This window comes from Mandrillus leucophaeus, unplaced genomic scaffold (assembly GCF_000951045.1).
Source record: "Mandrillus leucophaeus isolate KB7577 unplaced genomic scaffold, Mleu.le_1.0 Scaffold42, whole genome shotgun sequence".
Classification (NCBI taxonomy): domain Eukaryota; kingdom Metazoa; phylum Chordata; class Mammalia; order Primates; family Cercopithecidae; genus Mandrillus; species Mandrillus leucophaeus.
Genome location: NW_012104476.1, coordinates 3526557 through 3552920, shown reverse-complemented (window position 1 = coordinate 3552920; position 26364 = coordinate 3526557). Strand labels below are relative to the sequence as shown.

Genomic DNA, 26364 nt, shown 5'->3' with positions numbered 1-26364 from the left:
AACCACAAAAACTAGCAATATGGTAGGCTATAACCTCAAACCTCTCTAAGGATAAACACTTAGAAGTGAATCTGTTATGAAAACCATACGTTTGGGAAGGTGCGTATCTGTCATGGCCGTAAAGGAGACACTCTTGGAGCTAGAAGAAAAGAAACCATTCTGGAAGTACTCCATGGTCCCAGTAGACAGGACTTGGGTTTAAAGGACAGAAGACTAGGCCCTTTCACCTTCAGTGAAAGGATGGATTAGGGAAAAACTTACCCATGGACACAGTAACACTTGGAAGGTTTGTTCCATACCCGTGCTCTTGGTAAAAAGGAAAATTCTCTCCAGGGCCTTACCCTCAAACAGCCTTGGAATTCAAATTTAATATTATAGTACCTCAAGGTCATATAAATGCTCCCAAGATGTAAAATCAATAATACAAATTGGCCCTGGATTCATGGATATGCCTCAAGCTCCCTGCAGACGCAGACACAATGCTGTTCATACCCTTTGTATTTCAGTTGAGTTGCTTATCTTTTTGTTATTAAGTTCTTTGACTTTAAAATGGAAACACACACATACGTGTGTGTGTGTGCATTCAGAGTACTGTGCTGAACTGTTGACAAATTCCTAAATCCAGTTTGAGGAAGGTTTCTGACATGTGTATGTCTCCCTATTCAACTTCTTTTTCTCATTTTGCTTGTAGCACTAACCTAATTGAATTTAGGAAACTCTGCCTTCCTTTTTCTATCTACCCTGTGTGCAGTTTCTCATGTGTGAGTCAAAGGAAAAATCATCTTAACTTTGGTCATAGAAATGGTAGCATGAACACCCTTGGGTCAGGAAAGGCGATTGTAAATGCGGGAGTGGCGTCACGGCCAGGCATGCCCTCGGCATCTTTCCTCCCTGACACGTGTGTGTGTGTGTGTGTGGTGTGTACATGTGTGTGGTGTGTGTGTGTTTTGTGTGTGTGCATGTTTGTGTATTGTTGTATGTGTTATGTGTGTGCATATATGTGTGTGTGTTGTGCTTGTGCATGTGCGTGTGTGTTGTGTGTGCATGTGTGTGGTGTTTGTGTGCATGTGTGTGTGTTGTGTTTGTGCATGTGCGTGTGTGCATGTCAGATCTGGGGTCTCCCATAGTCTGCAGTTACTGGAGTCTCATGGGGCGAGAGGCAGTGCCCAGTTTTGATACCTACCTAAAATGTGCCAGTGTAGCCTAAGACAGGTTATTCATCCTCTTTGAGCCTAAATTCTGTCAATATTAAAATTAGAATAAGAATGTCTCTTTAATAAGTTTGTTTTGAGAATTCAGTGGGGTAATGTATGCCCAGATTCAGTTAAGTTTTTAGATCACTCTCCATTAAGCACATTTATTTAAACGAAATCAATAGAGGCTATTTCTTTATCATATCGATTTCCTCCTTTCTTTCTTTACCACTCTTGTAAAATATTTTTCTGCTGTATTCCTTGTAAATTAGCATGTATCTTAGCTTCATTAGGCTTAAAGAGGCCTTTATTTGCTAGCCTGAGAATCTTCCTTGTCATTATTTACTTGCTTGCTTGTGAAAAGGTTTCCTGTTACAACCATCTGTCTTGCTGAAAACTTTTGTAATACAATCCATTTGTAAATGAAATACTGTCTGTGTGTTCTCTGCCTAGCATTACACCTTGAGACTAGGAAGTGTTCTGTAATTATTTGTTGTCAAATGGTTTAAAACTACTTACTGTTAGCCCCCTAGCTGTGTGGAATGCTCAATCCTTGCAGAATGCACCCTGCAAAATGATTGTCTTAGCATAGCCTCACTCTCTCCCACAAAGGTGAGGAATACAGTCACTTTTTCTTGTATGTAGCAGTCCCTAACCAGCGTTTATCAGCTGGCTCACAACTGTTACGGAGTAGAAAACTCCTGAGTAATGCGAATGAAATTTTGTATTAGATTAGAAAAGAGTTAAGGAGTTTAATGTCATAGGAGAATGTCTGACTCGATTTTTCATTCATTTAGCATAGATTGATTTGGGGTACCAAGAGGAACAAGACACAGTCCCTGCCCTTGAAGGGCTGAGTTTTGACGCTTTGTTGTACCAGTTACCTGGTAACAGATAACTGCACAGGATGTGATAAGATCAGGGTCAGATAGCGTAGAGGTTCCTGAATGGAGGTTAAAGAAATTGATGGGTCGTTTTAGCCAGGTGCAGACAGGATGCTGAGTGGGCAGTCCAGCTCTAGAGTTACTTGTGCATATGGCCAAAAGACAGGGGCTTGAATGGCTGATGGTCCATTGTTAGCGCAAGCTACAGAGGCAGGTGAGGAAGGCCTCGTGCCGTGGTGAGAAGCTTGGGCTGGTTTAAAGGGGAGTTATTGAAGCATTTTTAGGATAAAGGAATGAAGTATTTGGGGTATATTGTGGGGGAAAAAAATCATAAAGTCATTATTTCTTTTCTCATCAAACTATGGGGAACAAAAACAGTATCAGGAGTCTTTTGACACCCATTTGGTTTAATTAGGATATCAAATAGTCAAACCAGCGCAATACTGCTCTTCCCACAGACCATGAATCCCAAGGCAAACTCTCCAAGCAGCCAGTGAGGAGGACTTTATGGCCCCGTCTTAGTCTGTTTGCATCGCTATAAAAGAATACCTGAGGCTGTGTAATTTCTAAAGAAAGGAGGTTTATTGGCTCATGGTTCTGTAGGCTCTACAAGAAGCCTGGTGCCAGCAGCTGCTTGTGGTGAGGGCCACAGGCCGCTTTCAATCATGGCAGAAGGCAGAGAAAGAGACAGATGGACAGACAGAGAGACAGACAGATGGACACTGCCCTTGTGACCCAAACATCTCCCATTGGGCTCCACCGCCAACACTGGGGATCACATTTCAGCATGAGGTTTGAAGGCTCAAATATCCACAGTATAGCAGCCCCCATCTCCTAGGGCAGTGGGGTGGGTCCGAAAGCCACCAGGTTGTAAAAGTGTGGGTTATGCTTTTCAGTGCAAACTCCAAAGATGTATAAATGGTCCTGTTCTTCACGAACATTCTTGGGGTCTGCTTGTCACTCCTCAGCCTGCAGATTCTGGCGTGAGTGACTTGGCTTTTCCATCACCACGCTGTACCCATCTGTTTTCTTCAGACTGTTCTTTATTCAGAGTTTTGGGCGAAAAACTTGCTGCTTCTGATAAATGGAGTTGGGGGTGAGGGTGAGAGTGGCTGAGAAGGTGGCAGACAGCTGTGATATGAAGAGAAAGTTTTTTAGATAATTCTGTGCTCAGGAATAAAGTCAGGACAAGCCATCAGTAGACTAGAGGGTAGGATGAAGTGGGGCAGTCACAGCAGAGAAAACACCAGACAGAGCCATTGGGCGCCTAACTAAGTGAGAGCTCGGGGTCCCTGAGGTGACCCCCACTCTAAGTCACCAAGACCATTTTCTGCTCAGAGCATTTCTGTCACAGTGCAGGCTCTGGCTCTGTGATTGACTCAGGAAGTTACCCAGGACTGCTTCCCTCAGAGGATTTTGTTGTTGTCGTTGTTTGGGTTTTGTTTTGTTTTGTTTTGTTTTGAGACAGAGTCACGCTTTGTTGCCCGGGCTGGAGTGCAGAGGCGCGATCTCAGCTCACTGCAATCTCCGCCCCCCAGGTTCGAGCGATTGTCCTGCCTCAGCCTCCCAAGTAGCTGGGATTACAGGTGAGCACCACCGTGCCCAGCCAATTTTTGTATTTTTAATAGAGACGGGGTTTCACCATGTTGATAAGGCTGGTCTCGAATTCCTGACTTCAAGTGGTCTGCCTGCCTCAGCCTCCCAAAGAACTGGGATTACAGGCATGAGCCACTGTGCCTAGCCTCCTCAAAGGGTTTTATCTGGCTAAAATGAGAAATGTTATGTGAAAATACCATAAAGCATCATAGAGTCGTAAGGAATGGTGGAGTCATGATAATGAACCACAGCAGGCATTCTCTCATTCCATTCCCAAACTAAATCTCCCCTCAGTGTTTCATGGCTATTTTTGCTGTGTAATAAAATATTAAAATATTTTCAAAAGCTGTTCCCACGAAGACAAGATCTTATCTAACAACTCTGTGATTCAGTGAACTAACTTTTTAAATATTAAAAAGGAAGTCCTTTGAAGTAACTACTGCATACATATATGGTGGTTTGTGTAATCCACATATAAGCAGTATTTAAATTGAGGTAGAGTACACTTTTATGACTAATTTGGCTTATCAATAAATCATTTTCATGTTTTTTTTGCACTTGGGTAAGGCTAGCAGTTTTTCAGCCATGCTTTCATAATGATTGCTTGAACCATGTCATTATTTGCCTTTTTTTCTTCACCTTAAGCTCTGTTACTGAGCAAAAGGGGCTTACTGCCTGATGCTCTGGAAGCCAATACTAATTGACATAGGGTTTTTGAGGGGGGAAAAAAACTTTTTTTATTGCAAGTCAACTAATAAAGAGACACTAAGTCCAGCTCAAATTTGTCTTCCTGTGCAGGCTTTAAGGCAATGATTTTATCAGGAGATGGATTCTCGGATTAGTAAGTGATTAGTGGAAGGAAAGGGGAGATCTGAAAAGTCCTCGGACACGCGCAGTTGTCTATTTCATCATGCTTCCTCATGGATTATATATGCAAATTCAGGCAGAGTTAGTATGAAATGTGTTGGAAATCTGGGCTGTGACGTCAGCAAGCTCTTTCTACTCAGACTCCATTGGCCATGTTGGTTCCAACCAATTTCAGCCAGTTTTTTTTTTAATCTCATAAGCAGAGGGAGTTTCAGCATTTTAGCAAGTTGTTTATTTTCTTATACTGCCATCCTGCAAACACAAGAATTTCTGTTAGTCGTTGGTTTCTTTAACTCTTTAGGGCACAGTTTCAGCTCCAACTCTGTTTAATGAATCTTCTAAATCACTGGGCAAGCTGAGAAGATTCTCTTGTTTATTGTAATTAAGCGGGGTGGCTGTGGTTTATATTCCACAAAGGCCATCTCAGTTTAGTGCACCAGTAATCTTTCTGAACAGCTGTCTTGAGTCGAGTGTTTGGCAAAGCTCATGTGAATCTTCATCCAGGTCCCAGCTCTGCCATCAGGGTCAGGGTCACTCTGGTCATTTGTTGGTTTTTAAAAATTCAGTGTTGGCCAGGCACGGTGGCTCACGCCTGTAATCCCAGCACACAGGAGGCCGAGATGGGCAGATCACTTGAGGTCAGGAGTTCAAGACCAGCCCTGGCCAACATGGTGAAACCCCATCTCTACTAAAAATACAAAAATTAGCTGGGCATGGTGGCACGTGCCTGTATTCCCAGCTACTTGGGAGGCTAAGTCAGGAGAATCGCTTCAACCCAGGAGGTGGAGGCTGCAGTGAGCTGAGATCACACCACTGCACTCCAGCCTGGGCAACAAGAATGAGACTCTTGTATCCAAAATAAAATAAATTAAAATAAAATAAAATAAAATGTGTCATTCTGCATTCTCCAAATTGTCTGTGGTATGTGTGTGTGAGTCCTGTCTTTATATGTATTGGTATGTGTTTCTGTTTGTGTGTGTGTGAGAGAGACAGAATGTGTATGAGAGGTGCACATGCCTTTCTCCCAGTCCCCCCCAGTTATTCCCCACTTAGCAGAATCGTTTCTGGGATATTCAAACAAGTTGTTGAGAAAAGTTTGATTTGTGAGTATTTGAAGAGCTCACAGAGTTAAGATTTATCTCAAGAAATAAGATAAATCTTTTATTATTAGAAAAGTAATCATTTACCATTATGTAATTTACCAAATAGAGAATTTAGTTATGAAATTTTGGGCTCTTGTATGCCTGGGCTGTTAGAGAGTCCAAAAGAGTTAGACAGTTTATCTTTCTGCAGTTGTACTTAAGAAGAATTTCTATGTTGGTGAAATACATGTGTGTATGTAGTTGTGTGTAAAGGTATATAGGTGCATACACAAATGTATTTCCCTTTTGGCATGATTGTCTATACAACCACATTCAAAGTGCATTACAAAATGAATTCCTTAAAGAATAATTTTAGGCCAGGTGTAGTGGCTCACACCTGTGATCCCAGCACTTTTGGGAGACTGGGGCAGGTAGATTGCTTGAGGCCAGGAATTCAAGACCAGCCTGGTCAACATGGCAAAACCCCATCTCTACTAAAAGTACAAAAATTAGCCAGGCGTGGTGGCAGGCGTCTGTAATCCCAGCTACTCGGAAGGCTGAGGCACGAGACTCTCTTGAACCCAGGAGGTGGAGGTTGTGGTGAACCGAGATCGTGCCACTACACTCCAGCCTGGGCGACAGAGCAAGACTCTGTCTCAAAATAATAATAATAATAATAATAATAATAATAATTTTAAAGGGATCCTTACCTGGTACTTTAAGGAAAAAGTTTGCCAGTTTCAATCTCAATTATACTAGAAAATGGAAGCTCAGCTTATTTTCCCAGTGAATCAATTACTTGGTCAGTGAATTTTTGTGAGTGTCCACTGTGTCCCCATTATTATCCTAAGGGGTGATAACCCCTTCAGAATTCCTCAGTTATAGTGCAGAGATGAATCTGAATCAAAAAACATGCTATTGATTCAAATACATTATTGTGACCAGACAGCATAGATTGTGACAACTGTAGAAAGCACAGGTACTTAAGCCCCCAGCAATGTCATAGAGTAGCGAGAGCATCAGCCTGCTGTCTTTGTCAGTAGCTACTTGTATGGTCTCCTAAGCAGATTTTATCGTCTCTATGTTCACTTCCTTCACTGTAAAATGCGGACTGGATTGCATTGGATGACCTCAAGAAGGCTTTCTGGCTCTGAAAGTCTTCTTCTATGACATGCAGGTAGGTCTGTAGTCATCTCTGATGGTTATACTGTTTCCACAGGGTGTTACCTACTGCGGAGAAAGTTCAGCAAGCAGTCTTACCATGGCCCATGTGCCCTGGCATGAGGAAGTGGTACAGTTTGTCCGTGAGCTGGTGGATCTGATCCCTGACTATGAAATTGCATGTGAACACGAACACTCTAATTGCCTCCTGATAGCACACAAAAAGGTAAGAATAACTCAAATATGGATTCTTCTGTTCCCCGACCCTGCTGTTCTTTCCTTCTCTTCTCTATTTTCCTCTTACATTGTTATAGGTATTATTTGCTTGTTTACTACCTTTCCTAAAACAAAAATAAGAAAGCACTAAATTCTGTCTGCTGGGCTCATAAACTCTTTTCTGTGTGAAATTGCTTCTTGTTTAGCCCTCCTCTCGACATCTTGAAGTACTTTCTGGTTTGCAGTTTTTAGAAGGTGCATGCTAACAAAACAAAGCAAAATATCCTTGTGATAACCTCTAGTCCTTTCCTGGAATGACAGGGAAAAGCTAAAATAGTAAATAGTCCCCATATGAGTTTCTAGCTGTCAGAAGCAATATTGAGGTATCTATCAAATTTTAGATTGCTTGAATCTTGGCATCTGGAGAATTTTGTTTGGGATTTTAGTTTATAACACTATTTCCATTTTTCCCCTTTAGTCCTTTTATTAGATAGAACAAGTACATGAATCTAGTATCTTTCTTAAGTAAATAACTCCTAGCAAAGGAAAAATCCAGTTCTTGATAGAGGTGGGCCACTGAAATAATTTGTTAATTTTCTGGAGAAGTTCTGGAAAATTTCTTAGTCTTTATTTCTTTAAATACATATTCTTTCTCATTATATTTTCTCCTCTGGGACTCCAATTAAACATATGTTAGACGTCACTATATTTAGTTTTTTATATCTCTTGCCTTCTCATTTGTATTTTTTTGCTTTTGTCTCTCCATCTCTCCATGTTTCATTTTGGGTAGTTTCTATTGATTCATATTCCAGTTCACTAAGTTTTGCCTCAGCTGTGTCTCCTATGCTATTAAATTCAACCATTAATTTCTTAACTTTAGATTTCATGTTTTTTAATTGTGTAATTTCTGCTTGGTTTGTTTATTTCAAAAATGCTATTTTGTATAATTTCTATTTCCCTGCTGAAGTTTTCAAGCTTGGGTTTTATCTTGTTGAGTACTGGAAGTGAGTTGTTTTATGGTTTGCATCTGATAATTCCAATGTCTAAAGTTTCTGTGGCCATGTGTCTGTTATCTGTCATTTCTGAAGGTTCTCATTCATGTTGCCTTGTCTTCTCCCGTGCCTTGTTACCTGTGGTTGCGTTCTGTATGTTGTATTTAGAAGATTATTTCTAGAAATGAAGTCAAGCCTAGGATCAGATCTCTCCTGAGGTGTTTGAAATATGTGATTTAACCCTCTCAGTTTTTCCATATGGAAACTGAGGTCTGAACGGTGAAGCGACTGGCTTAAATGGCTGTGTCAAACTAGAATCACAGCCTTCTCTCCCTCTAGTCCATTGATCTTTTGTATACTACAGGGCATCTTTCGAAACCATTGGCAGTATTCAAAGGAACATTTAAAACAGGACAATTTAATTTTAGTCTAATACTTTACTTCAGTCTGTTAGATTTCTTCTCTATTCCCATGAGGATAGAGGAAATCGATAGCAACCGTCTCATTCAAGCCAATTCAGTTCTTTGAGTGTTTATTGAGTGCCTGCTGAGTTCTGGACACCAGGCTGTGCAGCAAGGGACTCAGTGCTCAGACATGAAGAATGGAAAGCCACAGGGTTAATTGCAAAGTAGACTTGGCACAAATCTTACACCACCACTTGTTAACTAGGTGACTTTGTGCAAGTTCTTTCCTCTTTCTGTAGTGTGATGAATGAGAAGAGATTATATGTGGAGCCAGATTGATTAGAGGGCTTTAATCTTGGCCCTTATCTCTTTTTAGCTTTTCATCTGGAAAATGGGCATATTGCTAGCCAAGGCCGTTGCTATGAAAGACTTAACACAGCACCTAGCTCATAGCATGATTCAGTTATTGCTGCTTCAGTTATTGTTATTTTTATAAAACCACCTAATTTGGCAAATGCTTAATATGTGACAGACACTGTCAAGTGTATTTTTAAATCCTCACAGCATCCCTGTAAGGTAGGTACTATTGAGACCTCTGTTTTTTTTGTTTTTTTTTTTTAAAGATGAAATCTTGCTCTGTTGCACAGGCTGGAGTGCAGCGATGCAACCTCGGCTCACTGGAACCTCTGCCTCCTCGCTTCAAGCGCTTCTCCTGCCTTAGCCTCCTGAGTAGCTGGGACTACATGCGTGAGCCACCACACCGGCTAATTTTTGTATTTCCAGTAGAAATGGTGTTTCACCATGTTAGCCAGGCTGGTCTCGAACTCCTGACCTCAAGTGATACGCCTGTCTCAGTGTCCCAAAGTGCTGGGATTACAGGCATGGGCCACCATGCCCAGCCTGACCTCTGTCTTATGGATGAGAAATTGACACATCAAGGGGTTCAGTAACTTGCCCAAGATGAAACAGCCAGTAAGGAGGAGAAATGGGATTTAAGCCCTGGCATCTGACTCCAGAGCCTGTATTCCCTTCTTTCCTTCCTTCTTTCTTTTTCTTTTGTTTTAAACTTGGAAATTATTTCAAATTTACAAAAAAGTACGATGATAAAAATAGAACAAAGGACACAGATTTGCAAAATCACCTGTTACCATTTTTCTGCCATTTGCTTGTTCTCTTGCTCGCTCTCTTGTGCTCTTGTTCTCTCTCCCTCTCTCTCCCTCCCTTCCGCACCCCCGCCCCCCGCCCCCAGCCCCCCAGCATACACATGCACACATCTGTCTTTTCTGAGCCATTTGAGGAAATGTTGCATTGGTCATGGTCCTTTGCCCTAAATGTTTCAGTGTGAATTTCTTAAGACTAGGAATATTGTCTCTTATAACCACAATACAGTTATCAACTTCAAAACTGTAAACTGATACATGACTTTAATCTACTATCCATATTCACATTTTGTCAGTTCAACTTGTAATGTCCTTTATAGCATTTCCCCCTCCAGTTCAGGATCTACTCTGCAGGAGTCAGCAAACTTTGTTTATAAAGAAAATATGGGCCAGGTGTGGTGGCTCATGCCTGTAATCCCAGCACTTTGGGAGGAAGGCTGAGGCGGGCAGATCACTTGAGGTCAGGAGTTCGAGATCAGCCTGGCCAACATAGCGAAACCCCATCTCTAATAAAGATACTAAAATTAGCTGGATGTGGTGGCAGGGGCCTGTAATCTCAGGTACTCAGGAAGCTGAGGCAGGAGAATCGCTTGAACCCGGGAGGTGGAGGTTGCAGTGAGTCGAGCCTGGGCGACTGCACTCCAGCCTGGGCGACAGGGTGAGACTCCATCTCAAAAAAAAAAAAAAGATACAAAGTAAATATTTTAATTTTTATATAAAGTAAATATTTGAGGTTTGCAAGGCACATATAGTCTCTGTCAGATATTCTTTGCTTGTTTACTCATTTTACAATCTCTTAAAAATGCAAAGACTGTCCTTAAAACATGTCTGTGAGCTAAATGTGGCCAGATTGGGCCTACCAGCCACAGTTACCCAATCCCTAATTTAGGCAGATACTACATTTTCTTCTCATGTCTCTGTAGTCACCTTCAATTTGGAACATTTCCACAGTGTTCCTTTGTCTTTTATGATGTTGCTATTTTAAAAGAATACAGTTTCCTCCCTTCCCTTTCTTTTAATAGAAATATTTCTTGGCGAGGTGCAGTGGCTTACACCTGTAATCCTAGAACTTTGGGAGGCTGAGGCAGGTGGATCCCTTTACCCCAGGAGTTCAAGACCACTCTGGGCAACATAGTGAGACCCCATCGCTATTTAAAAACAGAAAAATTTCCTAGGCGTGATGGCACGAACCTGTAGTCCCAGCTACTTAGGGGGCTAAGGTGGAAGGATCATCTGAGCCCAGCAGGTCAAGGCTGCAGTGCGCCATGATTATGCCATTGCAGTTGAGTCTGGGCAACAGAGCGAGACTATCTCAAAAAAAAAGGAAATGTTTTTTGTTTTATATTTGCTTGATTTTTCCTTGTGGCTAGATTGAAGTTGTACATCCTCAGATGGAATACTGCGTTGGCGGTGTGTCCTTTTCAGAGTGTCACACTTGGTACCTGGTGTCCATGTCTCCCTCATTAGTGGTGATGATTTTGTTCAGCCAACAACTTTTACCCAGTTCTTCTGTTTCTCTCCTTTGCACCTAATAAGCTATCTATGAAAAGGTACCATAAGACAATGCAGTATCTCGCTTCTTACCAAAATTTCCCCATAGATTTAGCACTTATTGATGGTTCCTGCCTGATAAAATGTTTTATTGATTGTAAAATATTGATTTTTGTAACTGTACCACTCCTTCCACATTTACCTTCAGCATTCTACTATAAACAAAAGCCCTCCCTTGCTTCCCATTTATTTATTTATTTATTTATCAGTATGGACTCAGGAATTCTATTTTTTGTTCCAGTGGGTTACTGGAACTGTACTGATTTTAAACCACTCTCCTATACTCCCTGTTCCTCTCTCTGTATCTCTCCGTTCTCTCTAATTAAATCCCTCATATCCTTACTCAAAATTGATACTAATAGTATTGCTTTCAAGGCCATTATCAAGATTAAAAGTAACATATTTAAAGTACCTAGAAGGATTCCAGCCTGGGCGACAGAGTGAGACTCCATCAAGAAAGAAAGAGAGAGAGAGAGAAAGAGAAGAAGAGAAGAGCGGGAGGGAGGATGGAAGGAAAGAAGGAAGGAAAAAGTAGAAAGAAAGAACTTAGAAGGGAACCTGAAGTGAAATAGGCAGTTAATAAATAGTTGTTACTGCTGCTTTTATGGGTCTTCCCCTACCCACAAGGAGCTCGTGGTTTAGTGAGGAAAACGACTGAAAATCAGTGTGATCAGTGCACAACCAGACATGGCACCAAGTGTGCACCAGGACAGAGGAGAGAATCTGAGATAGACCCTCATTATTCTCTATAATGTTTGTTGAATACCCATGTGTGTCAGGCACATGGGTGTTCTGAGAATACAGAGGACTGGGTACTCTAAGATTACAAAGATGAGTAAACAGTGGTCCCTGTATTTGTCCGTTTTCACGCTGCTGATAAAGACATACCTGAGACTGGGTAATTTATAAAGGAAAAGAGGTTTAATGGACTCACAGTTCCACATGGCTGGGGAGGCCTCACAATCATGGTGGAAGGCACATCTCTTAGATGTTGGCAGACAAGAAAGAAAAGAGCACCAAGCGAAAGAGGAAACTCCTTATAAAACCATCAGATCTCATGAGACTTATTGACTACCACAAGAACAGTATGGGGGAAACCACCGCATGATTCAGTTATCTCACACCAGGTCCTTCCCACAACACGTGGGAATTACGGGAACTACCATTCAAGGTGAGATTTGGGTGGGGACACAGTCAAACCATATCAGTTCCTGCCTTCAAGAATGGTCTAACAGAAAAAGACAAATATCTTTAAAAAAAAAGTGCTGAGAATGTAATCAGAGCTATGATGGAAGAATGGAATGGAGCTCACTGAGTGCATTCTGAGGACTACTTGGTCCCATCAGGAGAGGCTTCACAGAGGAGGAGCCATTTACCTGGATCTTAAATGATGGCTGAGGTAGGAAAAACATTTGAGCAGAAGCAGTACAAGCAGAAGTCCAAGGAGATGCACGGAGACATGGCACATTGAGAACCACAAGTAGTTTGGGTTGGCTGAAGGTCAAGAGAAGGGTTGCAGGGGAAGGAGATTATTAGGTAGGGTTAAGATCACAGATAGCATTGAATGGCATCCTAAATGTCATTTTCCCTAAAGGGCATGGGGAGGCACTGGAGAGCTTTAGGTAGGGAAGTGCCACAATCAAGATTTGTGTTTCAGAAAAAATTGGCAGCATTACAGGGGATGGATTGAAAAGCTGTAAGAGAAACCAGTTAAAACACTGTTGTGATAGCCAGCTGTGGTGTCATGTGCCTGTAGTCTCAGCTACTCAGGAGGCTGAGGCAGGAGACTCACTTGAGTCCAGGAGTTCTAGCTCAGCCTGGACAACATAGTGAGACCCTCCTCCATATCTAAAACAACAACAACAACAACAAACCTGTTATAACCCTCAGGTCCAGCAATCTGAGGGTGAAATGGGGGTCTGAGACAAAGGCTGTGATGAGTGAGAATAGTGAGTGGTAGACCTGGCAAAGTATTAAATGAGGACCATTAATGAGTGTGCAGGTTCAGGCATGACTCCCTGGCCTCTAACCTGGGAAACAGGTGATTGTGAAGGTGTCTTCCACGGAGATGATGTTACTTGCATATTTATTTTTCATGTAGGTAGAGAGTGAATGGATTGACTCTGCGATGTCAGGAAGAAATTCCAGCAAAGATATAGATACCACATTATAGAGTCCAAATTATGAGAAGTTGTCCTTAGAATGCCCAGAGTGAGACAGATGGTCCAGGTGACCATCCAAAATGCTTTGAAATTAATTACTTAAACACCACGGATACCTTAACGTGGAGGTTTCCAACTTGCACATTCATAGTGCTCTAGTGCCTCAATAGCTTTTTCACAAGACCTGTAGGTCAAAAGAAATACCTAGCAGCAGTTCTATTTGTTACGACATCATCGAAAGAAATGTGACACAGCCTAATGTTGAAACTAGGAACTCTCTCAAGCTGGTAGTTGATGGAATGCCCAACAGATGTCCAGTGTCACTGCGTTCCTCTTTAAAATTCAAGATGCCTTGCAGTGTCCCAGTGAGTACTGTGCTCCCACTGCTTGGGAACCATGGCCATGAGGAAATAATACAGAAACCCATCCAAAAAGTAAAACAAGGCTCATTTAGATTCCTTCCAATTATGTGTTTTCTGGCGCTTCTTTTCCTTTTTCTGATATCAGAGTATGCAGATCTTGTCATTTTTCAGCCATGGCCTCTCTATTCTTATACTAGTGTCTAGCGAAAGATGAAAATATGGTACCACTTCTTAGGAAATAGTCACTTCTCAGGCCTGGTCCATTGGCCCTTTCTTTAAGCTCCTGAGCTGAGTCAGGTGATCCAAAACCAGAGAGGTCCAAATCATCAAATACCTGTTTATCATTCTCTGCTTTCTCAGAAGATTGCTCAATTTATTTTTTTATTTTGGAGACGGGGTCTCATCTCACTCTGTCACCCAGGCTGGAGTGCAGTGGCGTGAACTTGGCTCATTGCAACCTCAACCTCCCAGGCTCAAGCAGTCCTCCTGCTTCAGCCTCTCGAGGAGTAGCTGGGACTATAGGCGTGAGCCACCATGCCCAGATAATTTTTGAATTTTTTTATTGAGATGGGTTCCCACTGTGTTGGCCAGGCTGCTGTCAAACTCCTGGGCTCAAGCACCCTCCTACCTCGGCCTCCCAAAGTGCTGGGATTACAGACATGAGCCACTGTGCCCGGCCTCAATTTCTACTAATAATCCCGGGACTTCTGAAAGAGAGTGCAAGCTGCTGCAGTCATGTTGAATGAAGGACTACTCTCCTATTGTTGTACCAAGACAGCCACAAAAGAAAACTGAATACCACGTCTTTACTTTAAAACAATTATAGATTCATAGGAAGCTGCAAAATGGTACGGAAAGGTCTCAGGTACCCTTCACGTAGTTTTTCCCAGTGATAACATCTTACATGATCATAGTATGTTATCAAAATCAGGAAATAGACATTAATACAACCCATCGACCTTATTCAGATTTCATGAATTTTAAATGCACTCACATGTGTGTGTTTAGTTCTATGCTGTTTTATGTGTAGATTTATGTAGCCATCACCACGACCCAGATAGAAAACTGTTCTATCACCACAAAGATCTTTCTCACACTTCCTTTGTAGTCCAATACCAACTATCCCTAGCCTCTGGCGACCACTAATCTCCTCTCCATCTCTGTAATCTTCTCATTGGAAGAAGGATATATAAACAGAAGTTTACTCTATCTGACAATAATAGAGCCACTTCAGCTTTCTTTTGATCAATGTTTGCATGGCATATGTTTTTCTGTCCTTTGCCTTTCAACCTGCCTGTATCATTGTATTCGAAGTGAGTTTCTTATAGGCAACATACAGTTGTCATACTTTTTTAGTCTACTCTGCCAATCTATTTTAGAATTCCATTTTTATTTCTCTGCACTGTTGTTGAGTGCGTCTCCTCGTATAGACTTTTTAGTGGTTGATTTACATATTACATTATGCATATATAATATATCACAGTCTACTAGTGTCAACATGTTAGCAGTTTGAGTGAAATGTGGAAACTTTACCTCTCTTAAATCTCTTTTCCCTCTCTTACTTACAATGTCTTAGATGTTTCCTGCACCTACAGTGAAAATCACATGGCATCCTATTACAATTTTTGCTTCAACTATCAAAGATAACTTAGAAAACTCAAGAGAAGAAGAGTTTATTGTATTTACTCATATTCTTACTCCTTCTGTTGTTCTTTCTTTCTTCCAGATGGTCCAAGTTTCCTTTGGAATCTTCCCCATCTGTTTGAAGAACTTCCTTTAGCAATTCTCTTAGAGCCAGTGTGATAGCAACCAGTCCTCTTAGTTTTCCTTCATCTGCCACTGTCTTGGTTTCCTCTCCGTTCCTGAAGGATATTTTTGGTAGGTAAAGTATTCTGGATTGACAGTTCTTTTCTTTCCTTCTGGCTTCTCTGGTATCTGATGAAAAATCCTTTGTCATTTAGTTGTTTTTCTCCTTTAGGTAAGATGTTTCTCTCTCCCTGCTTTAAAGATTTTTAAAAATATTCAGGTCTTTAGTTTTCAGAAGTTTGATTACAGGTTGCCTTGGCCTGGGTTTCTTTGGGTCTGTTGTTTTGGAGGCATGCTCAGCTTCCTGAATCTGCAGGTATATGCCCTTTACAAATTGGGGAAGTTTCTAGTTGTTCTCTAGATACTTTTTTCAGCCTCATCTGATTTCTCTTCTCTTTTTACATCTCTAATGATACAAATGTTAGATTTTTTTTGTTATGGTCCCACAGGTATCTGAGGCTTTGTTTCTCTTTTAGTCTCTCTGTTTTTTTAGACTCTTGTTCTAACTTTAGATTGATTCCTTCTGTCTTTTTACTCTTCTATTCTGTTGAACCATTTATTATTTTAGTTATTATATTTTTCAGTTCTAAAATTTCCATTTGATTATTTTCCTATTTCTATTTAACTATTTCTCATTCCTTCCTTCCATCTCTCGTCTCTCTTCTCTTCTCTTCTCTTTTGTTTTATTTCTTCTTCTTTTTTGTTTTTTTGAGAAACAGAATCTCACTCTGTCATCCAGGCTGGAATCCAATGGCACAATCTCGGCTCACTGCAACCTCTGCCTCCCGAGTTCAAGTGATTTTCCTGCCTCAGCCTCCTGAATATCTGGGATTACATGGAGCCATACCACCATGCCCAGCTAATTTTTAAATTTTTGTAAGAGATGGGGTTTCACCATGTTGGCCAGGCTGGTCTTGAACTCCTGGCTTCCGGTGATCCACCCGCCTCGACCTCCCTGGGATTACAGGCATGAGCCACCACACCCAGCCAACTTTCTGTTTCTTGTGTCTGTTTTTAATTGCTCATTGAAGCACATTTATGATGGCTACTTTAAAATCTTAATGAGATAATTCCAACACATTCCATGTTGGCATGTTTTGATTGTCTTTTCTCATTCAAATTGAGATTTTCCTGTTTCTTGGTATGATAAGTGATTTTCAGTTGTTTCCCAGACATTTTGGGTGTTATGTTAGGAGACTCTGGATCTTATTTATTAATAAATCTTCTGCCTTAGCCGGCCTCCTTTGACACTGCACTATGGGGATGGCTGAGAGGGTGTTACCTCCTTACTTCCAGGGAGAGGTAAAAGTGCAGTTGCCCTCTCAGCTTCTATTGACCTACTGTAGGAAGGGTGCCTTGTTACTTCCAAGTGAGGGCAGAAGTTCTGTCTCCTGTCAGCCTCCTGTGATACCCTTCTGATGAGGAAGGGAGAACCATCTTGTGTCTGTTCCCCTCTTAGACTCCACTGACATTATAGGATGGAGGTGGGGGGCCCTTATTGCTGCTGGGTGGTGGTAGAAGTCCTGGTTCTCCACTAAGCTTCTTCTGACACCACTCGAGTGTGTGGGGGAGAGGTGCCTTGTTACTGGTAGGTAGAGTGAAAGTCCAGGCTTCCTGTATAGTCTGTATGACATTAGAGGAGGAGGACAGGATTCCCCACTCACCTTCTCTGATACCTCCCTGGTAGCAGGAGTCGAGAGGGGTACCTCGTTACGGCCAGGTGAAGGTGGGAGTCTGAGTTCCCCACTCAGCATTTGCTGACTGGATGGGAATGAGGCCAGTTTTTCTCATGGCCTAGGGTAGTTATTGTCTAAAAGCCTTCTGTCTTACTAGGCTGCCCTGTTCCTGCTGTCCTAAGAAAGCAGCCTTTACTTGGGACTCTTTGTTTTTTTTTTTAATCCAATAATTGTCCACAGCCATTGGTGTTTCTGGCTTGCAGCCCAGTCCAGGATATCTGAGCCAAAAATAAAACTCAAAAAACTCACCACTATGTTGTTCCTCAGATCCCAAGGCCCCTAGCCAGTGTGCCTTCTTATCTCTACCTTTGAGAATCTTTTTGCTTGCCTTATATAGAATATTCTTTATTTTTAGCTGCACTTAGCAGGCAGAATAGGGAGAGGTACGTCTACTCCATCTTGTCCAGAACCAGACATTATACCACTGTAGAGTTGGGGTTCGCATCTCGCTAGTGAACAGTAATGCCAATCCAGATGGGACTCTTTGATATTGGTAGGTTATTTCCAGGTGAACTCATTTTCTTTATTTGATTGAAAAGTGTTGTCCAGTTCAGGTTGTATGGCTGCTGTTGCAGTGTTACTGGAAAGGATTTCCTGACACTTACGTGAAAACATCTTTTCCTAATCCTAATCAGATCTCATCAGATCCCATTTAATAAGTAGGCTAGCAATTTACTCTACGGATACTAGTGTTTAAATGCAGAGATGTAGCCGGGCACGGTGGCTCACGCCTATAATCCCAGCACTTTGGGAGGCCGAGGCAGGCAGATCACCTAAGGTCAGGAGTTCGAGATCAGCCTGGCCAACATGATGAAACCCTGGCTTCACTAAAAATATAAAACTTAGCTGGATGTGGTGATTGGCACCTGTAATCCCAACTACTCAGGAGGCTGAGGCAGAAAAATTGCTTGAACCTGGGAGGCGGAGGTTGCAGTGAGCCAAGATTGTGCCACTGAAAAATGAATAAATGAATGAATAAATAAATAGATAAATAAATAAATGAAATGAAGCAGAGATGTAACTAAAAGACAAAGGAAAGAAGCAGAAAAGGAGCAAAACAAACCCTAAAGACTAGAAGAATCCACTAAAATCATCATACAATCCATACATAACCAAGAGCAGATATCAACTATTCCACATCCTCCTTGTTTATGCTGTTCATTCCAAGCTTATTGTTTCTCTACATTTTGGAACATGTGACATCTCACATAACATGCAAGAGAAACATCTAATCATTTTATTGGATTTGTAATGGCCTTCACAATCAGGTCCTTTTTCATTTCATTTCATGCCCCCTCCCTGGGCTTTTAAATGGTACTGCCATATTCCTTCTTTCTTCTGTGCATTTGCTCAAGGTATTTCTTTGGCCAGAAATGCCCTCCTTTCCCTACCCACCCCAGTTCACCTTGTGTTGTGTAGTTCTGCTCTTTAAAAATTGTAAAACAAACTTCTCTTCCTTTGAGACTACTTCTGTCAGATCTATATGCACATATAACAAGGATGCCTCCTCTAGGAAGCTGTGAGTTACTAGAACACCAGGACTGTCATTCCCAGTACTTTCTAGAGTACCTGGTACATACCAGATTCTCGGTGTGCTTAGCAGATCAATAGACCCCTTTCCTTTAGCTGCTTTCCTTTCTCATTGTCTTCCCTTCTGGAATCAGAAACTTTGTTCCATCTTCTTTGCTAGTTTTGGTAACTACCGACCTTCTTCCTTATCATTCATTCACTCCTTCATTTATTCAGTAAATATTTATTGGGCTGAGTTTGCTATTTTATATGTCATCAGTGACCTGCTAATTGTTAAATCCAGCGACCTTTTCTCATTCACTATACCTTCCTTGTTCTGCAGCAGGAAACTGATGCCATCCATGCTTGGTGAAAGTCATCCCTATCAACTGTACTGTACTTTTTTGATTATAGTAAAATTGGCTAGCAGAAATAAGAATATTGTTACAAAGCAGAACATTGAAAATTCCCCAGTTGTGACATTTCTTTATCCACCTCACAAATTTTGTTTGCTTTTTTTTTTTTTTTTTTGAGATGGAGTCTTGTTCTGTCTCCCATGCTGGAGTGCAATAGCATAATCTCAGCTCACTGCAACCTCTGCTTCCCAGGTTCAAGTGATTCTCCTGCCTCAGGATTCTCCTGGAGGTTGCAGTGAGCACAGATTGTGCCCCCAGCCTGGGCAACAGAGCCGGACCTTTTCTAAATAATATAAAATAAAACAACATACCATCTGATTCATGATACCATATAATCCAAAATGTAAAGTGATTCTTTTAAAAAAACCTACAACATTCTAGAGGGATCCCAGACATCATTTGGGTATTTACATTTACATGACCTTTAAAGATCCTGCATTAAATTTGTAAGATTTTTACAACATGATATAGCCTCTGGAGAGTGTCTTATGATCTCTATTACCCTATTCATACCTGTAATACTTCGTGATCGTTTGCAGTGCAGTGATATTGTCATTGTCATATTCTATGCCACGTGCAAATCATTGCTTAATTATAGTGAAATATTTTTGAAAATGGATGATTTATTTTAATAGCCTTCTGAGTTGTATTATGTAGATATGATGTTCAGAGTCTAGATAGCAGGGCTTCTGCATTTGATAAGAGGCAGGCTACGTAGCCACTATCGTATTAGTGGCTATGATAGTAAGTATGACTTTCAGTGGCAAAGACCGCAATTACTTTTGCACCAACATAATAGAAAGGTGCAGAAAGCTCAATGACCTTGGCTTTGAGCAGTGGAAAGACAGATCCCACTCACATTCAGGTAAATGAGCCTACACATTTTAGTTTCAGGGTTGAGCTAGAGGGACAAGGAGATGACCACAGTTGCCTACAGGGGACGGTGAGCCCTCTGTGCTTTGGAGGGGGTGGCTGGGACAAAGTGGTGCACTCAGCTGTTTCTGGGCTTTCAGCCTAGCCAGCTTAAATGTAACCTTGGTCCTATCAGTCTAGAAATTAATTAGACCATGAGAATCCAACAAGCTTTGATAATGTTAGTGCAGAAACATTGAAATTCCCTCCACATATTGGCAATATCCTAGTATAGTGGGTCACAGCCAGTGGAAGCCAAGTGATAAGTGATATATATGGCTTGCGGAATCCACATAGCAGTGTTTCAAAGCTTCATTCTTTTTGTAAAAATTTTTTTAAAATTATTTTTTGAGATAGAGTCTCGCTCTGTCACGCAGGTTGGAGTGCAGTGGCACGATCTCAGCTCGCTGCAACCTCCATCTCCCAGGTTCAAGTGATTCTCCTGCCTCAGCTGCCTGAGTAGCTGGGATTACAAGCGCGCGCCACCACGCCCGGCTAATTTTGTATTTTTAGTAGAGACAGGGTTTCACCATGTTAGCTAGTCTGGTCTTGAACACCTGACCTCAAGTGATCCACCTGCCTTGGCCTCTCAAATTGCTGGGATCACAAGCATAAGCACTGCACCCGGCCAGTTATTACTATTATTTTCAATAGACTTTATGTTTTACAGAAGTTTTTGATTTACAGAAAAATTGAGACTGTATTATAGAGAGTTCCCATATACCCTAGATTCGCCCTATTAGCATCTTACATTGGTGTGTTACAATTAGTGAGCCAATGTTGATTTATGATTGTTAACTGAAGTCCACAGTTTATTTAGATTTCCTTAGGTTTTACCTAATGTCCTTTTTCTGTTCTAGGATCCCATTATATTTAGTTGTCAATTCTCTTTAGGCTTCTCTTGGCCATGGCAGTTCTCAGACTTTCCTTATTTTTGATGACTTTGATAGCTTTGAGGAGTACTCGAGGGATTTTGTGGAATGCCCTATTATTGAAATTTGTCTGACGTTTTTCTCATAAGACTTGGGTTATGAATGTTTAGGAGGAAGATCACCGAGACGAAGTGCCATTTTCATCACATTATATCAAAGGCATGCAGCTACTGTCATCATGGCTTATGACTAACAATGCTGACCTCGATCCACCAACTGAGGCAGTATTTGTCAGGTTTCTCCACTGTCAAATTACTCCCTCCACTCCTGCTTTTCATACTGTGCTCTTTGGGAGGAAATCACTGTGTGTGGTCTGTATCCAAGAGGCACAGTGTTAGGCTTCCCGTCCTTGAGGGCAGAGTATCTATGTAAGTTATTTGGAATTCTTCCATACTGAAGATTTGTCCCTTCTCCCTCATTTATTAACGTGGTCAGTCATATATCTATATCACTATCTCTGTCTATCCATCCATCTGTGCATCCATCCATTATCTGTCTGTCCGTCCATTCATCCATCCATCCATCCTTCATCTATCTGTCCGTCCATCCACCCATCCATCATCTGTCTGTCCATCCGTCAATCATGTATAATCTGTTCATCTACCGTCCATCCATCCATCATCTGCCTATATGTCTGTCCATCCATCCATCCATCCATCCATCCATCCATCCATCCATCCATCATCTATCTGTCCATCCATCAGTCATCTGTCATCTGTTTGCCTACCGTCCATCTGTCCATCCATCCATCCATCCATCCATCCATCCATCCATCCATCCATCCATCCCATCCATCCATCCATCCATCCATCCATCCATCCATCCATCCATACATCCACCTTGTATCATCTATCCATTCATACATCATCTATCTTTCTGGGTCTGCCTGCCTGTCTGTCTGTGTGTCTATATCAGTGTGAATGCATGAATATTTATTTTTTACCTGGGGTTATAATCCAGTACTACCTTATTTCTTTTGTTGATCAAATTGTCCCAGCTTTGGCCATTTGGATCTCTTTCAGTTGGCTCCTGTGTTACTTTGCCATACCCCCCTCAACGTGCATGCATGTGTGTGTGTTGAGCACTTTTTTACTTTCTGGCACTACAAGATTCTCCAGGATTATCTCACACACAGATGGTCCCAACTTACAGTGGTTCAACTTACAGTCTTTTGACTTTATGATAGCATGAAAGCGATACAAATTCAGTGGAAACTGCACTTATGCTGCCATGCTCGGAGCCAGCAGTGAGCCGCAGCTCTCAGTCAGCCACGTGTTTTTGACTTATTATGGGTTTATCAGGACATAATCCCATTGTAAGTTGAGGAGCATCTGTATTTCCTGCCTCAGCCATGGTTTATTGGAGAATGGTATTAGAAGTCAAGCTCTGGGGAAGGTATGCTCATTGTTGGGCTGTCTTTTTAGGCCCTCTCAGCTGACAGAGCAGAGAAATACATGTGTGTATCCACATTTCTATATTTCTGTCTATACCTGTATTCAAGTGAACACATTGATATCTCTAATCCATGTCCCCTTGGATCATTCTAGCCTCCTCCCCTTGCTCATCTGTAAATTCCCAGCCCAACAGTGAGAGACCTGGCTCCCATCCCCAGCCATCCATTTACTTCACTATTCGACTGCAGTGTATGTAGCGGCATTGGAGTTATTAACCCTGGAGCAGAGCGCTATGTGCAGTTCCTTTTGCCTCTAGTCTTGCAGACTCCACCCGTTTCCAAAATGACTTAGGTCAGCGTCTTTCCCCCTCTATGCCCTTCAGTGAGATTATTTCATACATTTGTAATAGAATTCCATTCTCTTATCACAGTCTTCACTCCATCCTGGGATCTCCTAACTTCTGCATTTTAAAAAATTTGCATACATTAAGATTCAGTATTTCAGCTATAAAATTCTATAGATTTTGACAAGTGCATAATGTCATACATTTACCATGACAGTATCACTTAGAATAATTTTCTGCCCTAAAAAACACCCCCGCATTTCCTCTTTGGATCCCTCCTGCCAAACTTGGAACTCCTGGCAGCCACTGTATTGTTCTGTACTTACAGTTGTGTCTTTTCCAAAGGTCATAGAATGGGAATTATATATTAATACTATGTAGTTTTATCAAACTGGCTTCTTTCTTTTTTTTTTTTTTTTTAAGCAATTCTTTCATGCCTTTTCCTGGCTTGATAGCTTTTTTTTTTTTTTTTTTTGGCGAAAAAACTCCATTGCGTGGATGGACCATTATTCGTTCACCTGTTGAAGGACGTCTTGGTTGCTTCCGGTTTGGGACAATTATGAACAAAGCTGCTATAAACATTAATGCACAGGTTTTTATGTGAATATGTTTTCAAATTAGTTGGGTAAATATCTAAGTGCAATTGCTAGATCATATGGTAGGATTATGTTAAGTGTTGTAAAAAAAACTGTCTTCCAAAGTAGCTGTGCCGTTTTGCATTCCCACCATTGATGAATGGCTGTTCCTGTTGCTGTCCATCCTTGCCAGAATTTGGTGTATATCAGATTTTTTTTTTTTTTTTGAGGTTTAGCTATTCTAATATATTTGTAGTGGTATATTGCTATTGCTTTAATTTGAAATTTCCTGATGACAAATAATGATGAGCATCTTTTCATATGCTTATTTGCCATCTGTGTATCTTGTATTATGATGTGTCTGCTCAGATCTTGTGCCTATTTTTTAATTGGATTGGGTTTTTTAAAATTTAATTTAATTTTATTTTTTGAGACAGAGTTTTGCTCTTGTTGCCCAAGCTGGAGTGCAATGGCGCGATCTCAGCTCACTGCAACCTCTGTCCCCCCGGTTCAAATGATTCTCCTGCCTCAGCCTCCCAAGTAGCTGGGATTACAGGTGCCTGCCACCACACCCGGCTAATTTTTTGTATTTTTAGTAGAAACAGCTTTTCACCATGTTAGCCTGGCTGTTCTCGAACTCCTGACCTCAGGTGATCTGCCCGCCTCAGCCTCCCAAAGTGCTGGGATTACAACGTGAGCCACCATGCCCGGCTCTTTTTTCTTTTTTAAGAAACAAGGTCTCACTTGTCACCCAGCCTGCCATGACACAGTCATGGCTCACTGCAGTCTCGAATTCCTGGGCTCAGGGGATCCTCCCGCCTCAGTCTCTTAAGTAGCTGGGACTACAGGTTCATGCCACTGTGCCTGGCTTATTTTTAGTTGAGACAGGGTTTCATTTTGTTGTCTAGGCTGGTAGTTGGTTATTTTCTTATGGCTGAGTTTAGGAGTTCTTTATATATTTTGGATGCAATTTTGTTTAGCAGATACGTGTTTTGAAAGTATTTTCTCTTAGTCTATGGTTTGACTCTTCATTCTCTTAATTATGCCCTTCTCAGAGCAAACGTTTTCAATTTTAATAAAGTCCAGCTGACTAATTTTTTGTCATGGATCCCACTTTTGGTGGTGTATCTGAAAATTCATTACCACATTCAAGGTCACCTAGATTTCCTCCCATGCTATTTTCTAGAAGTTTTATGTTATATGGTTAAGTCTACGATCCATTTTGAAAGAGATAAGCTAGATCTGTATCTAGATTTATCTTTCTTGCTGTGGACATCCAATTGTTAAAGTACCATTTGTTGAATAGGCTATCATTTCTTCATTAAATTACCTTTGCTCCTTTGTCAAAGATGAGTTGAATGTGTTTGTGTGAATCTATTTCTGGCCTTTCTATTCCGTTGCCTTGATCTATGTGTCTGTTCTTTCCCCAATGCCATGCAGTCTTGATTTCTGTAGCTGTATAGTAAGTTTTGAAGTTGAGTAGTGTCACTCTTCTAACTTGTTCTTCTTTGCTATTATGTTGGCTCTTCTAGATCTTTTCCCTTTCCATATAAACTTCAGAATCAGTTTGTCAATGTCTACAAAATCACTCTCTAGGATTTTGATTGAGATTGACCTGGATCTACAAACCCAGTTGGGAAAAACTGACAACTGTATTGAGTCTTCTAATCCATGAACATGGAATATCCTTCCATTTACTGAAATATGCCTGATTTTTTTTTAATTGGACTTTGTTTTCTACATATGTATATCCTGAATATGTTTTGTTAGATTTGTATTTCAATTTTTTGATGCTAATGTAAACACGATTGTTTTGAATTTCAAATTCCAGTTGTTCCTTGCTAGTGTATAAGAAAGCAATTAATTTTATATATATTAACTTTGTATCTTACAACCTTGCCATAATCACTTGCTAGTTCCTAGAGGGCTTTGTTTTTCATTGATTCTTTGGGATCTTCTACGTGTATAATCACGTCACCTGTATACAGAGAGTTTTATTTCTTCCTTCCTAATCTGTATATCTTTTATTTCCTTTTCTTGTCTATTGTATTAGCTAGGACTTCCAGTATAATCTTGAATAGGAATGGTGAGAGGGGACATCCTTGTCTTTTAAGATCTTAATGTGGAATATCTGGTTTCTCACCATTAAGTATGATGTTAACGGAAGGCTTTTCGGTATATATTGTTTATTAGGTTGGGAAAGTTCCCTTCTGTTTCTAGTTTGCTGAGGGTTTTTAATCATAAATCAGTTACAATTTTGTCAAATTGATTTTCTGCAACTATTGATAAGATCATGTGATTTTTTTTTTCTTTAGCCTATTGATAGATGGATTACATTAATTGAGTTTTGAATGTTGAACCAGCCTTCCATACCTGGAATAAGTCCCACTTGGTCATGGCATATAATTCTTTGGATACATTGTTGGATTTGATTTGCTAACATTTTATTGATTTTACATCTGTGTTTATGACAGTTATTGTTCTGTTGTTTTCCTTTCTTGTAGTATCTTTATCTCATTTTGGTATCAGGGTAATGCCAGTCTCATAGAATGGGTTAGGAAGTGTTTCCTCTGTTTCTGTTTTCAGGAAGATATTGCAGAGAATCGGTGTTACTCCTTTCTTCAATGTTTGGTAGGATTCACCAATGAACCCATCTAGGAAAAGGAACCAGGAAGCTATCAGGCCACTTCTCACCTCCACCTGTCTGTCTGTCTTTCTCCACCTCTTTATCCCTTCCTCTTTCCTCTCTGGGCTTCTTTTGCATTTTAATTTTTCAGATCACCTGCTGTAGCCCCAGATTAGCTCAAACACCAACCCCCACTTGAATCAGTCACAAGTGCCAAATTCTCAAGATAAAATTAACCTAGTTTAACTCTTAACAGCCCTTTGATCCAATTAAGTAGCCCACTGTTACTTGTAATAACTCCTCAGGCTGTTAAACTTACTAAAGCCATTACTGGACAAAATGAATTTTTCTTCATGTTTTTTCCAGTTCATTTACTTTTTAAAAGTTCTACATAGGCCGGGCGCGGTGGCTCAAGCCTGTAATCCCAGCACTTTGGGAGGCCGAGACGGGCGGATCACGAGGTCAGGAGATCAAGACCATCCTGG

General features: G+C 41.0%; 1 protein-coding gene across 1 annotated transcript in view; it reads left to right on the top strand.

Annotated features, from left to right (window-relative positions):
- The window catches only part of LOC105548711 (S-adenosyl-L-methionine-dependent tRNA 4-demethylwyosine synthase), a 268689-nt gene that overhangs the window by 217926 nt on the left and 24399 nt on the right, over positions 1–26364 (top strand). Inside the window, exon 15 of the mRNA XM_011992876.1 lies at positions 6842–7009. Within this exon, the coding sequence (XP_011848266.1) occupies positions 6842–7009 (168 nt within the window). The remainder of the gene's footprint in view (positions 1–6841; positions 7010–26364) is intronic.